Here is a 16,691-nt window from a genome sequence, read left to right as displayed (position 1 = left end):
AGTATGTATATATATATATATATATATATATATATACATACAGACATTTATATAGTAGGCTTATTAACAAATAATCAATAGCGACAGAAGCAGTTGTAATACCAAAAGGCAATCTTTATCCTCAGCTTAACACACACACACATATACACACACATACACACATATATATATATATATATATATATATATAGAGAGAGAGAGAGAGAGAGAGAGAGAGACAGGGAGAGACAGGGTGAGGCAGGGGAGAAAGAGAGAGGCCGAATGAGAAAGAGAGAGAGGCAGAATGAGAAAGAGAGAGAGGGGGATGAGAATGCATCCGTAAAACGAAGATAACACGAAGTTAGGCAAGTAAAACAAAAAGGTGGTTGAAAAGTCAAGAAATGAAGTACTAACAATGAGAAACCGTGCTGCAATTAAATTAAAAACACCAATGAAAGGAACAGAAAAGAATCTAGCACTTCGGATTATACCTTTTAACAAAAGAAGTAAAATCAATAAGAGATATAAGAGAAATTTACGATGAGTGCCAACATGTGAGGGTTTGTCTAAATAGAAAGTAGGAGAGTGAGTTAATAGGACCGGAAGTAGAAACACAATCTATTTCATAGTGAGAGTAAGTGGGAAGAGAAAAATGATGAAGCGAAAAGGGGAGAAGAGGAGGAGGGAAAAAGAGAGAAGGTAAGTTAAATGTGCAATGTTGTCATTCGGTATACATATTATTTACAAATATAAATTTACATGTACGTGTACATATGTGATTATATAAACGTGTTAACGTATAAAGCATATACAAATACATGCATATATTTATGTGTGTGTGCATGTATATATAATACACACACATACATATATGTAAATTGTGTGCTATACATTATATTCATTCCATACTGCACACATTATTTTACATAAACAGCCAAAGGTAAAATAAAAACCATGCACAACTTAAAACACAAAACGATGTCACTGGAAATTATTGCTTTTGATTTCAGGATGGGAAGAACAAAAATAAATATAATATCACGATTCTTCTGGAAGATTCCAATGACGAACCGCCATCTTTTGTTCCGTCAAATGAATGGTCTATTAAAGAGGTAAGCGAAATGGTTTAATATTTATTGGGTATTTAAACGCATGAAAAGTATCAGAAAACGATAAACTTTATCATTACCTTTACCGCTTGCGTTCTACGTGTCTCAGCCATTAGAATGCTTCCAAGCTGGGGCACTGCCTTGAAAAATCTTTTTGTTGAATGAATCAACCCCGGTACTTATGTTTTTGAGCCTGATTCTTATTCATTCGGTCTCTTTTGCCGAACTGCTACGTTACGGGGACGTAAAAATCATCGGTTGTCGAGCGGTCTGGGAAGAGTGGCGAACATGGACACACACAAACACACACACACACACACACACACACACACACACACACACACACACACACACACACACACATATATATGCGACGGGCTTCTTACTGTTTCCGTCTACCAAATCCACTCACACACCTTTAACTGGCCCGCGGCTATAATAGAAGACACTTATCCAAAGTACCACGCAATGGGACTGAACCTGAAACCATGTGGTTGGAAAGCAAGCTTTCTACCACACAGCCACGCCTTCCCCAAATATATGAAAGAAAGTCATATATAAGAAAACGGAGGAGAATATGAGGTACTCATCAACTTGCAGACACTGTATTCTGTCGATTAATCTGTTTATTTTATAACCAAAATGACAATAAAAACAATATACAGACACTTATGACATACCATGTCATATCAACAATTAAGATTTCAAATTTAAAGGACATCTAGCAATTGGGGAAGGGACAAAATCTTACAGCTGTTTCGGCCTAGCTTTGGCATGCCCCATTCTATCCATATAGCTCCAGTACGCTGGAGTAATTAGTAGATGAAAATGATGTAATGGGGGTACATGCATGATTCACTAGGCCTCTTCAGATATTTACAACATTCAATTCATGGATTTAATTGTTTTTCAGGAAGAAATTGTGGAGCCCTCATTTGCTGTCTAACGACAGAAGAGTTCATGAAGTGTATAAACACAAATATTCATACATGCATTTTCTATATTTCAGAATGCTACTCCTGGAACCTTTTTAAAAGGAGATCTAGTGGTCTCTGATCTGGATGAAACTCCTACTTTTTCTAATATTACTCTCACATGTGATTCTTCTAATGGAGAAGAGGTACGTAAATGATTTTTTTGGCTTATGACGAATGCATGAGCATGTATATCGTGACTTTTCGTGTTTTAATCCAAAATAGAGATGAACATCAGTTTTTTTATGTGATTGGATTGAAAAATTGTTAAGATATTTCTTGACATGAAAGCAATGGTAGCCTTAATACACAAATAAAGAAGCATTATCCACCAATGCGGAGTTGACCACTCATTCTCTTTGTTTGATATTTACGTGTATTTATTCATATCATATGTTAAGGCGGTGAGCTAGCAGAAGTTGATAGTTCGTAGGGAAAAATGCTTGCGGCATTTTGCTCGTCTTTACATACTGTGTTGAAATTCTGCCGGTCAAGTTGGCTATTCATTCTTCTAGAACTGTTACATATTTCATCGACCATGAAAATATAAAGGGCAAAGTCACCTTCAGTGGAAACTAATAGTAATAATAATCAATAAATAAATTTCTTGATGCAGTGCCAGGCACTGTCTCTCATGGCTTCTGATTTTAACTGATTGGCAGTCTTGTCTTCATGTACATGCTTTTTCTCAGATAGGCTACAGCAAATATTCTGCTTAATACCACAGGTTTGTTTGTCTGCTGTTTGACCTTAACCAGTTGAGCATGTCCCTTGGTAGCTGACGATATGTGCACCCCTGATCACGAGCAGAAGTAGTGGAGCAGGATCATTGTCTTGAGAGAAATTCTTCAGGGTTTGAATAACCCACCTCTGGAAACATGGGTGTTTCATTCATCATCCTTAAATAACCCTTATTCAAGGACCTGAAGAAAATTCTACTCGACTCGAAGAAAATTCTAACTGGGTTCCACCTGCAAGATCATGCGCTGTTTATCTTGATATGAGATCACCATGTCACGCACATGCATTTTTATGTATAAAATTCGCAAAAAATATTATATAAGAACTAAACAACAAATCCTAATGCAATGCATGTTTTATATACATCTTAATAATTTCTCATTTCAGTACGCAATCGCTTGTAGCACATTCATATTCTCAGCTCCGATAAGGCGGAACAAAACGAAATCTTGGCGTACTGAACTAGTATTGGCCAAATCGCTGAATTATGAAAAGCGTCAAATCTACACCATCCGATTTAAAGCAACTGTAAGTATTGTCATAAGCGTCACTACAGTGTAGTTGTTATTGTTATTTATCTTCAGATTGGCCCTGGACAAACAGAGGTTCGATATCTGGCTCTCCAAGACTATATGGTGGTAAGGACTTCTTAAGTTCCACGAGCTCATGATTAACCCTGAGGAAGTCCTACCACTATAATGTTAGAATATGATACCTTTCTTAGCATTTAACCAAATGCTTAGAACGTCTGATCAACCAGGTGATAGGACTGAAACATATATGCAGGTTCCTTTATTATTTTTTTTTTGAGCTTTACGATTTGTAATCAATTTATTTGTGCTGTTATGGCTTTTAACAAACATTTTCATCATTTAATAACATATAAATAAAGTATTCATACATCCATTATTACTCCATTTTCTTTTACACTCAATATTGATAACAAACAATTTCAATAATCCCTAACATATACCAGTGACTTTCGTATTATATGATAGGGATTAACCAGTGGAATACCTTGGATTATATAATTCCTAATGAGGATATAACTTCCTCGAATCAACTATATATATATATAATATAATATAATATAATATAATATATATATATATATATATATATATATATATATATATATATATATATATATATATATATATATATATATATATATATATGTACACACACACACACACACACACACATGAATATATATATATATGCCTACATATATATATGTATATGTATATACCTTTGTGTGTGCGTCTCTGTGTCTGTGTTTGTCCTCCATCACCGCTTGATAATCGGTGTTGGTGTGTTTTCATCCTTGTAACTTGTCGGTTCGACAAAAGTAACTAACAGAATTACTAGGCTTTAAAAATAAGTTCCTGAAGTTTATTTGTTCGACTAAGACCCTTTAAGGCAATACTCCAGTATGGCCGGCCACAGTGAAATGACTGGAACAAATAAAAGAGAAAGAGAAAGGATAAATATTTTTCTCTGATGAGCTGGCGGAATCGTTAGATCATGGGGAAAAAGTCATACAGTATTTCTCCTGGATCTTTGCGTTCTAGGTTCAAAATTTACTGGCCGTGTGACTAATTTAGACGCCATTATTTAAAGTGGTCAACTAGCAGAGTCGTTAAGGTGTTGTAGTAAATGCTCTGTTTCATTTGTTCCGCCTCTTCAGAGTTTAGATTTAAACGAAATCAACTTCGACTTTCATCCTACCTGGATGGATAAAATAAAGTATTAGTCAAGAAGTACTGGGGTCGACTGTATCGACTAACCCTCTCCTAAAATTGTTGACCTTGTGCCAAAATTTGAAATATCATTATTTATCATTAGTTACATCCCAAATCCTACCAAAGTCGACTTTGGCTTTTATCTTGCGATAGTGAATAAACTGAGGAGTAGACCAGTACAAAGGTCAATTTAAATGAATTGTTCCCTTCATCGAATATGTAGAAAAGGAAACAGCTATCATCACCATCATTGTCATCATCATCATTATCATCATCATCATTAACGTTATCATTATTTCTACAGGATGGCAAATCAAATTCGTTTCTAGAAAGAAAAATCTACGTAGTTGACGTCAATGATAATCCACCATTTTTTAACGTATCGCAGACCAATACAACTTTACCTATGGTAAGTGAATGTTTTATATAAGCTATCAATCAATCAATCAATCAATCAATCAATCAATCAATCAATCAATCAATCAATCAATCAATCGATCAACCAATCGATCAACCAATCGATCGATCAATCAATCAATCAATCAATCAATCAATCAACCAATCGATCAACCAATCGATCGATCGATCAATCAATAAATCAATCAATCAATCAATCAATCAATCAATCAATCAATCAATCAATCAATCAATCAATCAATCAATCAATCTGTCTGTCCGTCTGTTAGTCTCTCAGTCTGTATGTTTACCTGTCTGTCTATCTCTTTATCTCTCTATCTCTCTGTATCCGTCTCCCTGTCGGTCTATCTCTCTATCTCTCTATCTCTATATATCTGTCTGCTTGTTTGACTCTTCCTCCATCCATCCATCTATCCATCCATCCGCCCATCTGCCCATCCGTCCGTCCGTCCGTCCGTCCACCCCCACCACCAATCGCAGACTACATCATACACGTGATCATAAAAACACAAATTTCACAACTTGCGAAGTAAACACAGCAATGTCACCACCTCGTAGAAGATTGTCGAAATACGCAATAATTTTATCATTTTACAGTAAATTTTTCCATTCACTAAATTAAGCATACGTTAATTCCTTGAAGTAGCTATTTCGTAATTTAAATGTTCCCTAAATTTTCCATTTTGTAACTTCATCGTTCCCCATAATTTAATAATACTTCTTTAATCTATCAATTTCATAATTATTAAAAGATGTTTTGATTCTTCACATTTATTTTTTTTTACTTTACAGTCGACTCCAGTGAAAACAATAGTTAAACCCTTAATTGTAGCTCTTGATGTGGACAAGAGTAACAAAATTCTGACGGTATCGTGTGAATCAGAAGCAATGAATCAGGTGACTCCATATTGTATTACATTTTCATTGACGAACAATATTGTTGTTATTGTTATTTAGTACAGAGGACGGAGGTTTGCTTGAATCGTTAAAATGTCTGCCAAAATGCATTTAGGTACTTAATTAAGATTTTACAAAATAATTTCTGTGTTCAAATCCTGCCGCAGTCAATTTCCAGAGTCGGTGAAATGAAAATAATGTCAAATAAATACTACGGTTGATTTAACTGCTCAATCTCTCTTTCTAAATTTGTGGTCTTGCACCTATTTGAGAAAACGATTGTTAATTAATCCAAAAGACTTGTAATCAAAGGAGTGTCACTCGCAACCTTATCCCACTTCTATTTCTACATTTTAAGGACTACATTTTCATTTACAGTCCTTTAAAATGATGATCCGTTGTGTGATTTAGGAGGGATTTCTCTATTATTTCTAGCAGGTCCAGCACCCGTGTAGAGGCTCCCTATCAATTTGGCTCAATGGTTGACTGAAGAGTTTAGATGCGGCGAGGGTTAAATTGATATTATTGCCTTTCAAATGCATTACTGACTTGTTCTTTACTTGAAAAGTTCATAATTGTTCCTTACTGGTGTCAACATAGTCCACGTGGGACCATTTTTTGTTGATTTACCAACACGGTCACTACTACTACTACTACAACCAACAAAAAATGCTCCCACGTGGACTATGTTGACACTTTTCATTTAATTTCATTTTTTTAAATATGTATTTTTGATAAGGTTCGTTTTTTCAAGAACCGAAACATGTTAAAAATATTTCTGACAAAATTATAAATCAAAATTCATTTTTTATATATTGGCGTTTTCAAACTTCTTTGTTATAAATATATACCCACTCGTATGCCACCTACACTTTTTTATCAATATATATATATATATATATATATATATATATATATATATATATATATATATATATATATATATATATATATATATATATGTATATATATATATGTATATATATATATATATATATATATATATATATATATATATATATATATATATATATATATATATATATACATACATATATATATGTATATATATAATATCTACTGTTCTCTCTACAAACAGTCATCAGCAAACTCTGGGTGTGAAATATTTGGAGTGAAGACTATCAAAGCTAACAGCAGTTACTGGGTTGGCCAATTGGAATTGTTAAAGCCTCTCATCTATGATGAACTACAGTCTACCTATTATGTCAACTTAACGGCATTTGTAAGTACTACAACAGCTGCTGCTGCTACTACTACTACTACTACTACTACTACTACTACTACTACTACTCTATCATCATAATAACCGTCACGTAGTCATCATCGTCATCATCGTCATAGTCATCATCGTCGTCGTCGTTGTCGTCATCACCATCATCATCATTCTCTAATATTATCCATATCATTTACAGGATGGTGACTTCACTTCGAATCCGACCACGGTAGCTGTCACTGTTGAACCAATTCCTAGTAAGTTGTCTATAATATATAGATACGTAAGTAATTGCGTACATACATTCATATATATATATGAATAACCCGACCAAAAATAATTCAGTGACACTCTTTGAGAATAGATAACTCTTCTAAAAATAGAAGTCGATTCCTTTAAATGACAAATGATGAAAACACGCAAACCAGGGTTGCGTCCCTTGTTTTGGAAATGACAAAAAGAAAAGAAAACAAAACCGCAAATCAAAGTTGCGTCCCTTGTTTTTATTTTACATACATATGAACACAGGATGTAGTTATTCTGCACTTGTTTTAAATATATATTTTTAGAAGACCATCTCGACGCATTTTTTCTCAATATTTTTCACACAGACACACATACACACAAGCACGTATACACACGCACACACGCGCGCACACACACACACACACACACACACACACACACACACACACACACACACACACACACACACACACGCACACACACACACAAAGTGACGACCGTAACATGTAGAGACATTGGAGGAAAATGCAGTAACTCCGATGTAGTAACTACACATTTCTGTGAATATTCACACATTTATTCATCCAGACTTTTTATGGCACGCTGTGTGTGCGTACGTGCGTGTCTATGTGTGTGTGTGTGTGTGTGTGTGTGTGTGTGTGTGTGTGTGTGTGTGCGTATGTATACGTACACACATATATATGTATCTATTTATTCATTTATTTACACATATATATTCGCATGCATACATACAGACATACACACATACATACGTACACTTGTGCATACACGCACACATAAATCCTTGTGTTGCCTGCTCAGAGTAGTATGGTTAAGCCACTTAGAATAGAAAACTGAAGGTATTACGATTGAATACCAATGTTTTATTAAAGGAGCACATTTATTGTTTTAATAAAACACACACACACACACACACACACACACACACACACACACACGCACACACACACGTATGTGCTTTTATACTTGCTTATCTACATAAATGCAATACAAATACTCTTTTTTTTACTTGTTTCAATCATTTGACTGTGGCCATGCTCGAGCACCGCCTTTAGTCGAGCAAATCGACCCCAGGACTTACTCTTTGTAAGCCTAGTACTTATTCTATCGGTCTCTTTTGCCGAACCGTTAAGTTACGGGGACGTAAACACACCAGCATCGGTTGTCAAGCGATGTTTTTTTGGGGGGGGGGCGGGGGGGGGGGACAAACGGACACACAAACACACACACATATATATACATATATATATATATATATATATATATATATATATATATATATATATATATATATATATATATATATATATATATATATATATATTTGTTCTGTGTGTATCAGAAATATCGCTATCAATTTAGAGTAATAATTTGTAGTTTTGGAATCAGTAGTTCTTTGGCTGCTATTTCTGAATTCTCAGTATGTTGGAGAAGCAGGTTACTGTCAATCCCTATATATTTATGATATATATATATATATATATATATATATATACGACGAGCTTCTTTCAGTTTCCGTCTACCAAATCCATTCACAAGGCTTTGGTCGAACCGAAGCTATAGTAGAAGACACTTGCCCAAGGTGCCACGCAGTGGGACTGAACCCAGAACCGTGTGGTTGGTATGCAAGCTACTTACCACACAGCCACTCCTGCGCCTGTATATTTGTCTGAAATAATATAAATGTATATATGTCTGAAATAATATAAATGTATATACGTCTGAAATAATACACAAAATAATCTCTGGTGGAATGGTTTTTATGATTTATCTGCCCGTTCAGTGCAATCTGCGTCTAATGAAGAGTATTGCCAGATCACGTCGTATCCAAGTTATGTTTTAGTAACTATCAAATTCTATGTTCCTCTATTGCAGCTCACTTGTCTTACCTACCAAAACCAAAGCTAAATCAGAATGTGACAGTAAAATGTGACTTCGCCTTCTCGGGTGACTTCAACGAAACCACGATTGAAATACTGCGTGCCAATATCTCTGTCTTAACTTACTCACCAGAAACTAAGACCCACAAGTTGTCCATCAACAATGAAGCCACCAAGCTAAAAGAAATCAAATCCAGTCAAGCGGGACACCATGGTTATATATCGTTCAAGATTAACTTGAAGAGCTGTCATGAGAATAATATTACTTGTCAGGCAAAGGATGTCAAAGGCAAGCTTTACTCCGTCAGCCATGACTTGCTGACACACAGTAAGTAGTGGCCGGTTATTGGTCAACCATTGTACTATTCACGTTGATAACCATTCACAATACTGTACTGTGTATATCATTAGCCATTCGTTACCAATTCACGTTGTTACACATGTACAGACAATATATATATATATATATATATATATATATATATATATATGTATATATATATATATATATATATATATATATATATATATATATATATAAATTGGAAATGTAAAATAAAAACAAAACACAAAGGATTCTGCGGTACACGTGTTTCAAGCTTTATAGTTGTTGCATCATTATTTGTATATAATTGATAGTATAAAGCTATCTTCAGCCGCAAATGTATTCTTTTGGGACAAAATCCAAAATTACAGGTAAAAACTCAATTAAAATCAATTTATAAAAAATTTAAAAATTAAATTGAGCTTTATAGATTAAAATATGTATAAATATATAGTTTTAGGGAAAAGTATCAAGTTTCATGAACTCATCGATGAAAATCCAAAAAGCACAATAAATGAGTATAATATAATACAAAGTAAATATCATAAGATAAAGATAATAAAATGACTACACGTGTTTCATAACTAATTTTCAAATAGAAAGGAAATTTAAATCGATTAAAATCAATTAAAATTATCGAAAATAAATTCTATTCAAAAATACAGCTAATCGTCAGGTCTAAATAGAACAACAATAATAAAAAATAGATGTATATATCAACCAACAATAAGTACCAAATGAATTTATATAAAATACTTATTTTATAAAGATAGAAAAATTATTAAAAATATCAAAATAATAAACATTCCATAATCATCCCTACATCCATTATAATATATGCTACCATGTATATTATATACAAAAACCAGCTTACATAAATTATTATCGTATTAAATACAATTTGAACGAAGTTTAAGGTTAAAATAATAATAAAGATAATATTAGTATTTATTTAACCGGTGTAATAGTTAAAGCTAGACTATTTAAAACTAAAAACGTTTATTTAATTATCATTAAAAATCAATTGAATAATAGAAAAATACAAGAATACTTATTTCTACAAACGTAGAAATAAAAATAAAAATATGAATGAAAAAATTATGAATGAAAAAAAATTATTAAGAATGAAAAATTAAACTTTATATATATACTAAGTTTGAATACAAAAACATAATATAAGACTCCTCCTCCTCCTCCTCCTCCTCCTCCTCCTCCTCCTCCTCCTCCTCCTCCTCCTTATCACGATCGTCATTTATTTTGCAGACTTTATTCCTTCAGTCAAGATAAACCGAGGTACGTGCAACAAGTTAAAACGGGGCAGCGCACGATTGGTGTGCACGGGGTACAGCCAACAAATGACGACAATATTGAAGTGGTATCTCACTACCGACGATGGAGTTTATAAAGAAACTAACGGCGTGAAAACGATAGATTTTCCTCCCAAATATGATTATACCAAATGTGTCTATGTACAACAAAGCACGATCGTATTAGATTATAAAGACAAACGACGAAATGCGAAATGTGTGATGGTTTCAGAAGTTGATAACAGAAAGGTTGAATTGGTCGCAGATGTTTTCAGTGTTGGATATGAAGGTGAGTTAATGAGATAGTTTTCCAAAACAGCATTAAGTTTGGTAGTCTGTATTGTTATTGATGTTTGTCTTCAAGTCAGCAGTTATTGAATAATGTGTCTACGCTTAACTTATGAAATATGTCCTTAATTTTTTGAAGACGTAAGGCTAGGATTCGAGGATGCTTAGATTCTGTTTCTAGCCGCTAAACAAAACGTCTTGAGAGAGACTTTTATCACCCAACACTCGATATAATAAAGGTCAACAAATTCATACAAACAACAGTTTTAATTCTTATAACAGGCCAAAAGCTGTAAAACAACTGAAATCCAAACTAAAACTGAAATGATAAAGTATCATAATAAAACGATGGCAATAAAAACCTTTGCATGGCAAATATTGGGATAAGCTAAACAGCAAATAAAAACAGACGAAGTAAAATCTCAACAATGGCTGAGAAGCTCAGGACTCAAATCAGAGACTGAAGGATTTTAATTGCAGTACAAGATCAAAGCCAGCCCACCAGAAATCACCAAAAACATGTAATGAAAAGAGAGTAGACGTGATACCAATAGTAATTGGTGCACTTGGAAGTATCAGCACTCAACTACTAACAGGGCTGGAAAAGATCGGCGCTAGTGTATAGGTAGAACACCTACAAAAATCATCATTGCTTGGAACTGCAAGAATTCTTCGCAGGGTTCTTGAAGCATGACCAGTAAACAAGTCACGTTAGTCTGCTGGCTGTGGACAGCTGGCATTTCCCATCATACCCAGCAAAATAAGCTGTGAGGTTCCATATAATAATAATAATAATCTTTCTACAAAAGGTACATGCCAAAAAGATTCTTTGGAAACACCAAGAAAAAAATTATCGAAAGACATTGGAAATAGTTTATTAATGAATGGCAGGAAGTGTTTAGCATGAGGAAGTGTTTAGCATGAGGAAGTTTAGAAACTCTTCATGTCTTAAATTATATTGAAAGCAAAAAAGAAAATGCATTGAAATCTTAATAATAATACTTTATGGTAGAAATGGAATGTTTATGATAAAAAGGAACGGCTTCACGCGTTTTTAAAATGGAACAGTTTCACACGTTTTTAAAAGGTATTCATGAATCTGAAATTAATGTTATCATTTCACGATCTCCCATTTAGAAGTTTTTGGCAAAGTTATAATTGCCGAATTTTATATGTAGATGTTGACAGGAACAGGACAGATAATAAATAAATGCTGTTAACAACAATACAGGGGTTAATAAGTGGAATATAATATAAATTTTCATAATATTATAAATATAAACATAAATTAGCCCGAATACATGAGCTATAATAAATTAATTCACCACAGATGTTCACATTTTCCTCAAATTTAGAGAAGGTATTCACATTTTCGAACATTTAACCTTTGTAATAGTGCATTTTTTCGTATGTATGTATGTATGTATGTATGTATGTATGTATGTATGTATGTATGTATGTATGCATGCATGCATGCATATATATATATATATATATATATATATATATATATATAAGCAAAATAAGCACATATTTTGATTTTAATCACCTTATTTTGAAATTGTATGGATAATACCGTACTAAATTCTGGTGCCTCAACTTAAGTACCATATTCATCTGAATCTATCTATCTATCTATCTATCTATCTATCTATCTATCTATCTATCTATTGGTCTGTTTGTCTGCCTGTCTGCCTGCTTATAGTTTGTCTGTTTATCTATATTTTAATTTGGCCCTAAACATGTTTTTGCTTTTGAAAACAGTGCCACCCGGAAAGTTACAATTGAGTAAAAAATGCACCGGGGTTGCTAAAGACAGCGTGAAAATCGTCTGCTTCGGAGATGTAGGTAATCCGGCCGGCGATATCAGGATATTCGAAGTGAACGATGCCAACTCAAGAATATATGAAATAAGCAGAGAGGATATGAAAACTAACAAACCAATATATATGAATAATTCGTGCACTCACAGCGGCAGTGTCTCCTTTATACACACCAAAAACAGGCGGTCAACGACGGCATATATTTGTAAAACACAGGTGTTGATTGGCGATTCGATTATTCAAACGGAGAAAAAGTTCAAAGTTCTACCTACAGGTAAATAGATATTTGCACTGTTTCTCTCTCTCTCTCTCTCTCTCTCTCACACACACACACACACACACACACACACACACACACACACACACACACACACACACACACACACACACACACGCGCGCACACACACACGCACGCACGCACAAACACACACGCAACCTTATATGTTTTGTTTACTTGTTCTAGTTCATAATATATATATATATATATTAAAAGTGGAGAAGGCCGGTTTATACGATTACCTTGGGTTTCACGGCCATAAAGAGTTCAGCTTATATGGCGTATTGTCAGACCCCCAAAAACTCTTTATGGCCGGGATACCCAGGGTAATCCCATAAACCAGCCTTCCCCACTTTTAATATATACTGTTCTACATCTGAGAGTGTGTTTCTTCTCCAGATTTATGTTTTCTACAAACGATATATATATATATATATATATATATATATATATATATATATATATATATATATATATATATATATATATATACATATATATATATATATTTATAAAAAAAGAAGTTTGAAAACGCCAATATATAAAAAATGAATTTTAATTTAAAATTTTGTCAGAGATATTTTTAACATGTTTCGGTTCTTGTAAAAACGAACCTTATCAAAAATACATATTTAAAAAAATGAAATTAAATGAAGAGTTCATAATTGTTCCTTACTGGTGTCACTAGTCCACGTGGGAGCATTTTTTGTTGGTTGTCGTAGTAGTAGTGACCGTGTTGGTAATGGTAAATGGCAGTGACCTCTGTCTGTGTCAGTAGTAGTAGTTAATTGGTTGTAGTGGTAGGGGTGGAAGCCGCACAAGCAGCAGCTTGTCGGTTGAGGATATAATGTCCTCTTTAGGGATTATAAAATCAAGATATCAACTCTCTCAATATATAGGGGTAAACAGTCTAATATATATATATATATATATATATATATATATATATATATATATATATATATATATATATATATATATATATATACCCCAGACCAGAAAGTCCAATTCGTCTCAATTTGATTTGGGTATACGATACTGATAAACTGAAATAACAGTAAAATATCGATAGGCAACGTTCTCGCTCACTTGTTCAGTGTTTCAGTATTTTTTATATAACCCTCGGCGTCTTCAAGAGACTTTCCTCCGTAACATCACTAATATGTGCGTCAAGTATATGTCACCGGTATTATAGGTATACATATGTATGTATGTATGTATGTATGTATGTATGTATGTATGTATGTATGTATGTATGTATGCATGTATGTATATATATATATATATATATATATATATATATATATATATATATATATATATATTGAGAGAGTGAGCGAGAATGATACATACATACATACATCATATGCATGCATACAAATATCTATCTATCTATCTATCTATCTATCTATCTATCTATCTATCTATCTGTCTGTCTGTCTGTCTGTCTGTCTGTCTGTCTGTCTGTCTGTCTGTCTGTCTGTCTGTCTATCTATTTATCTATCTATCTAACTATCTATCTATCTCTCTCTATATATATATGTTGTTTATTTTCCAGATTTCTGTTCCCGCAAGAAAGCGCAAAATGCCAAAGCTTCGCAGCAAGTTATGCATTCGGCTTCCACATTACTGCTAATATTTTGGTTTGCTTTTTTCACATCATTCTAGTTGTTATCAACACACTGAAAACACTCATTCCTGTCTTCTTTCCTTTAAAATCATTATTATCAAAAATAAAAAAAAAGAATTATTATTATTATTGTTGTTGCTATTATTATTATTATTATTATTATTACTATTATTATTATTATTATTATTATTATTATTATTATTATTATTATTATTATTATTATTATTATTATTATTATTATTATTATTATTATTATTATTATTATTATTATTATTATTATTACTGTCGTTGCTATTGTTGTTAAGGCGGTGAATGTCCATGAGGATTACTCAATACAGTTTTTGAAGTGTAGAGGTGATTTTTTAAAAGAATTATTTAAAAAAAAGATTTGTGCTCCAACACCTGATGCAGCAACATACATTTGACGCAGAGAGAAACAGATATCCCCCAGCTGTTAACCAACCACCATTAGCACATACCTGTAGGATTTGTTGGCCATAACAAAACATATACTCATTAGAGACTGCAACCTAGGAGTGATAGTAGCTGTTCGGGTAAACTTATCCTCCCCAGCGGAAAAGAACGTTAATTGTGTTGCCTCAATCAAATGTGGCATTTGTTGCTTAATTACCAATCCTATGCCATTGCACAAAAGTGGAGCATCCAACTTAACTAGTAGAATAATTTAGAATCATTTCTTCAGTGCGGTTCTGAGATGTGGCATTCCAGAACTTTCCTAGCTTTTGTGAATCCCAATGGAGTCATTCATTTCGTTATGAGAGGCTTGTAAAGAAATTAATCGCCATGCAACTGTTCCGTAACTTGTTTATTGATAATTTTGACAGTCTAATTAGTGCAAGTATTGCTCTTTTACAGGGGTCTTCGATTGTAGTAGTTGTACAGAATGCTGGGTAAGACTTAATTTCTTTTTAGTTCGTTAAATATTGATGTTATTTCGCCATGTCAGTCACTGATCCGTCGCCATTTGAATCAACTATAGCAACTATTTCTCCTAGCTTCAAAATCTCCTAGCAAAATCAAATGAGTGATGATCTTCCTTATCATGTTAACCGCTACATGTTCTACCATTGGTTCATTGCTTTAACTTCACACAATAGTCAGTAACAGGCCGTGGCGGTTAACGTGTTAGGGTAAACTTTCATGTTTGTTCCTAGTTTATGTTGGGGCGATTTCATTTGGCTTCTGATTTGCCCAGCCTTTTTTTCGTTTGGAATGACTGAAGACTGTGAAAGTTTCCTGCTAAGACTATTGTTATTTCATCAAAAGGAGAATTCGGTCCTTTGATAACTTTAAGAGTACATTTTAAAACCTGAAAAATGCACTCGTGGTCAATTATCATTGAATACTTTTTAGCCGTTCTGCTGATCCTGTTCTTTTGCTTATGCTAAAGGTTGCCTTATCACTAATGGTGGTGTTCCTGACTATTTTGAATGCACTTACAAGCGGTTTGGATGCACTATTTTTCAAATACATTCGACAGCTGTGTTGAAAGTTCTTTGATCATGAAGTAACTAAGGCTCATTTTCAGCTATAAACTAAGCTAGTGAATTAAGATCGTAACAGAATTTATGTTGTACTTCAGTTGGCGGTCGTTTTCATTTTCATTGGTCACTCTAAGGTAAACTATAGTAATGTCTCTACCCATTGCTAAAATTCATCTCCATCAATAACAAGAGCTATATTGACGTTGACATCATTGAAATGAATGATAATAGCAAAAGAAATTCGAGATCACTGGGAGATGACAACTCACACATTTTCAACAGAACTGCAAAG

At 33.5% G+C, this 16,691-nt stretch overlaps 1 protein-coding gene across 2 annotated transcripts in view; it reads left to right on the top strand.

Moving 5' to 3' along the window:
* LOC106871896 (uncharacterized) overlaps nucleotides 1-15,020 on the top strand; it is a 46,038-nt gene extending 31,018 nt beyond the window's left edge. For both annotated transcript variants that reach the window (XM_089338136.1, XM_089338138.1), the window contains exons 12-22: nucleotides 990-1,091; nucleotides 2,098-2,208; nucleotides 3,191-3,331; nucleotides 4,853-4,957; nucleotides 5,758-5,862; nucleotides 6,962-7,105; nucleotides 7,296-7,353; nucleotides 9,239-9,571; nucleotides 10,832-11,164; nucleotides 12,928-13,260; nucleotides 14,823-15,020. In XM_089338136.1, the coding sequence (XP_089194262.1) occupies nucleotides 990-1,091; nucleotides 2,098-2,208; nucleotides 3,191-3,331; nucleotides 4,853-4,957; nucleotides 5,758-5,862; nucleotides 6,962-7,105; nucleotides 7,296-7,353; nucleotides 9,239-9,571; nucleotides 10,832-11,164; nucleotides 12,928-13,260; nucleotides 14,823-14,932 (1,875 nt within the window). In that variant the 3' untranslated portion in view covers nucleotides 14,933-15,020. The remainder of the gene's footprint in view (nucleotides 1-989; nucleotides 1,092-2,097; nucleotides 2,209-3,190; nucleotides 3,332-4,852; nucleotides 4,958-5,757; nucleotides 5,863-6,961; nucleotides 7,106-7,295; nucleotides 7,354-9,238; nucleotides 9,572-10,831; nucleotides 11,165-12,927; nucleotides 13,261-14,822) is intronic.
* The last annotated feature ends 1,671 nt before the right edge of the window (nucleotides 15,021-16,691 follow it).

This window comes from Octopus bimaculoides, chromosome 20 (assembly GCF_046866305.1).
Source record: "Octopus bimaculoides isolate indiv1 chromosome 20, ASM4686630v1, whole genome shotgun sequence".
Lineage (NCBI taxonomy): Eukaryota > Metazoa > Mollusca > Cephalopoda > Octopoda > Octopodidae > Octopus > Octopus bimaculoides.
Note: the sequence above shows the minus strand (reverse complement) of the source record. Positions and strands in the feature narration are given on the sequence as shown.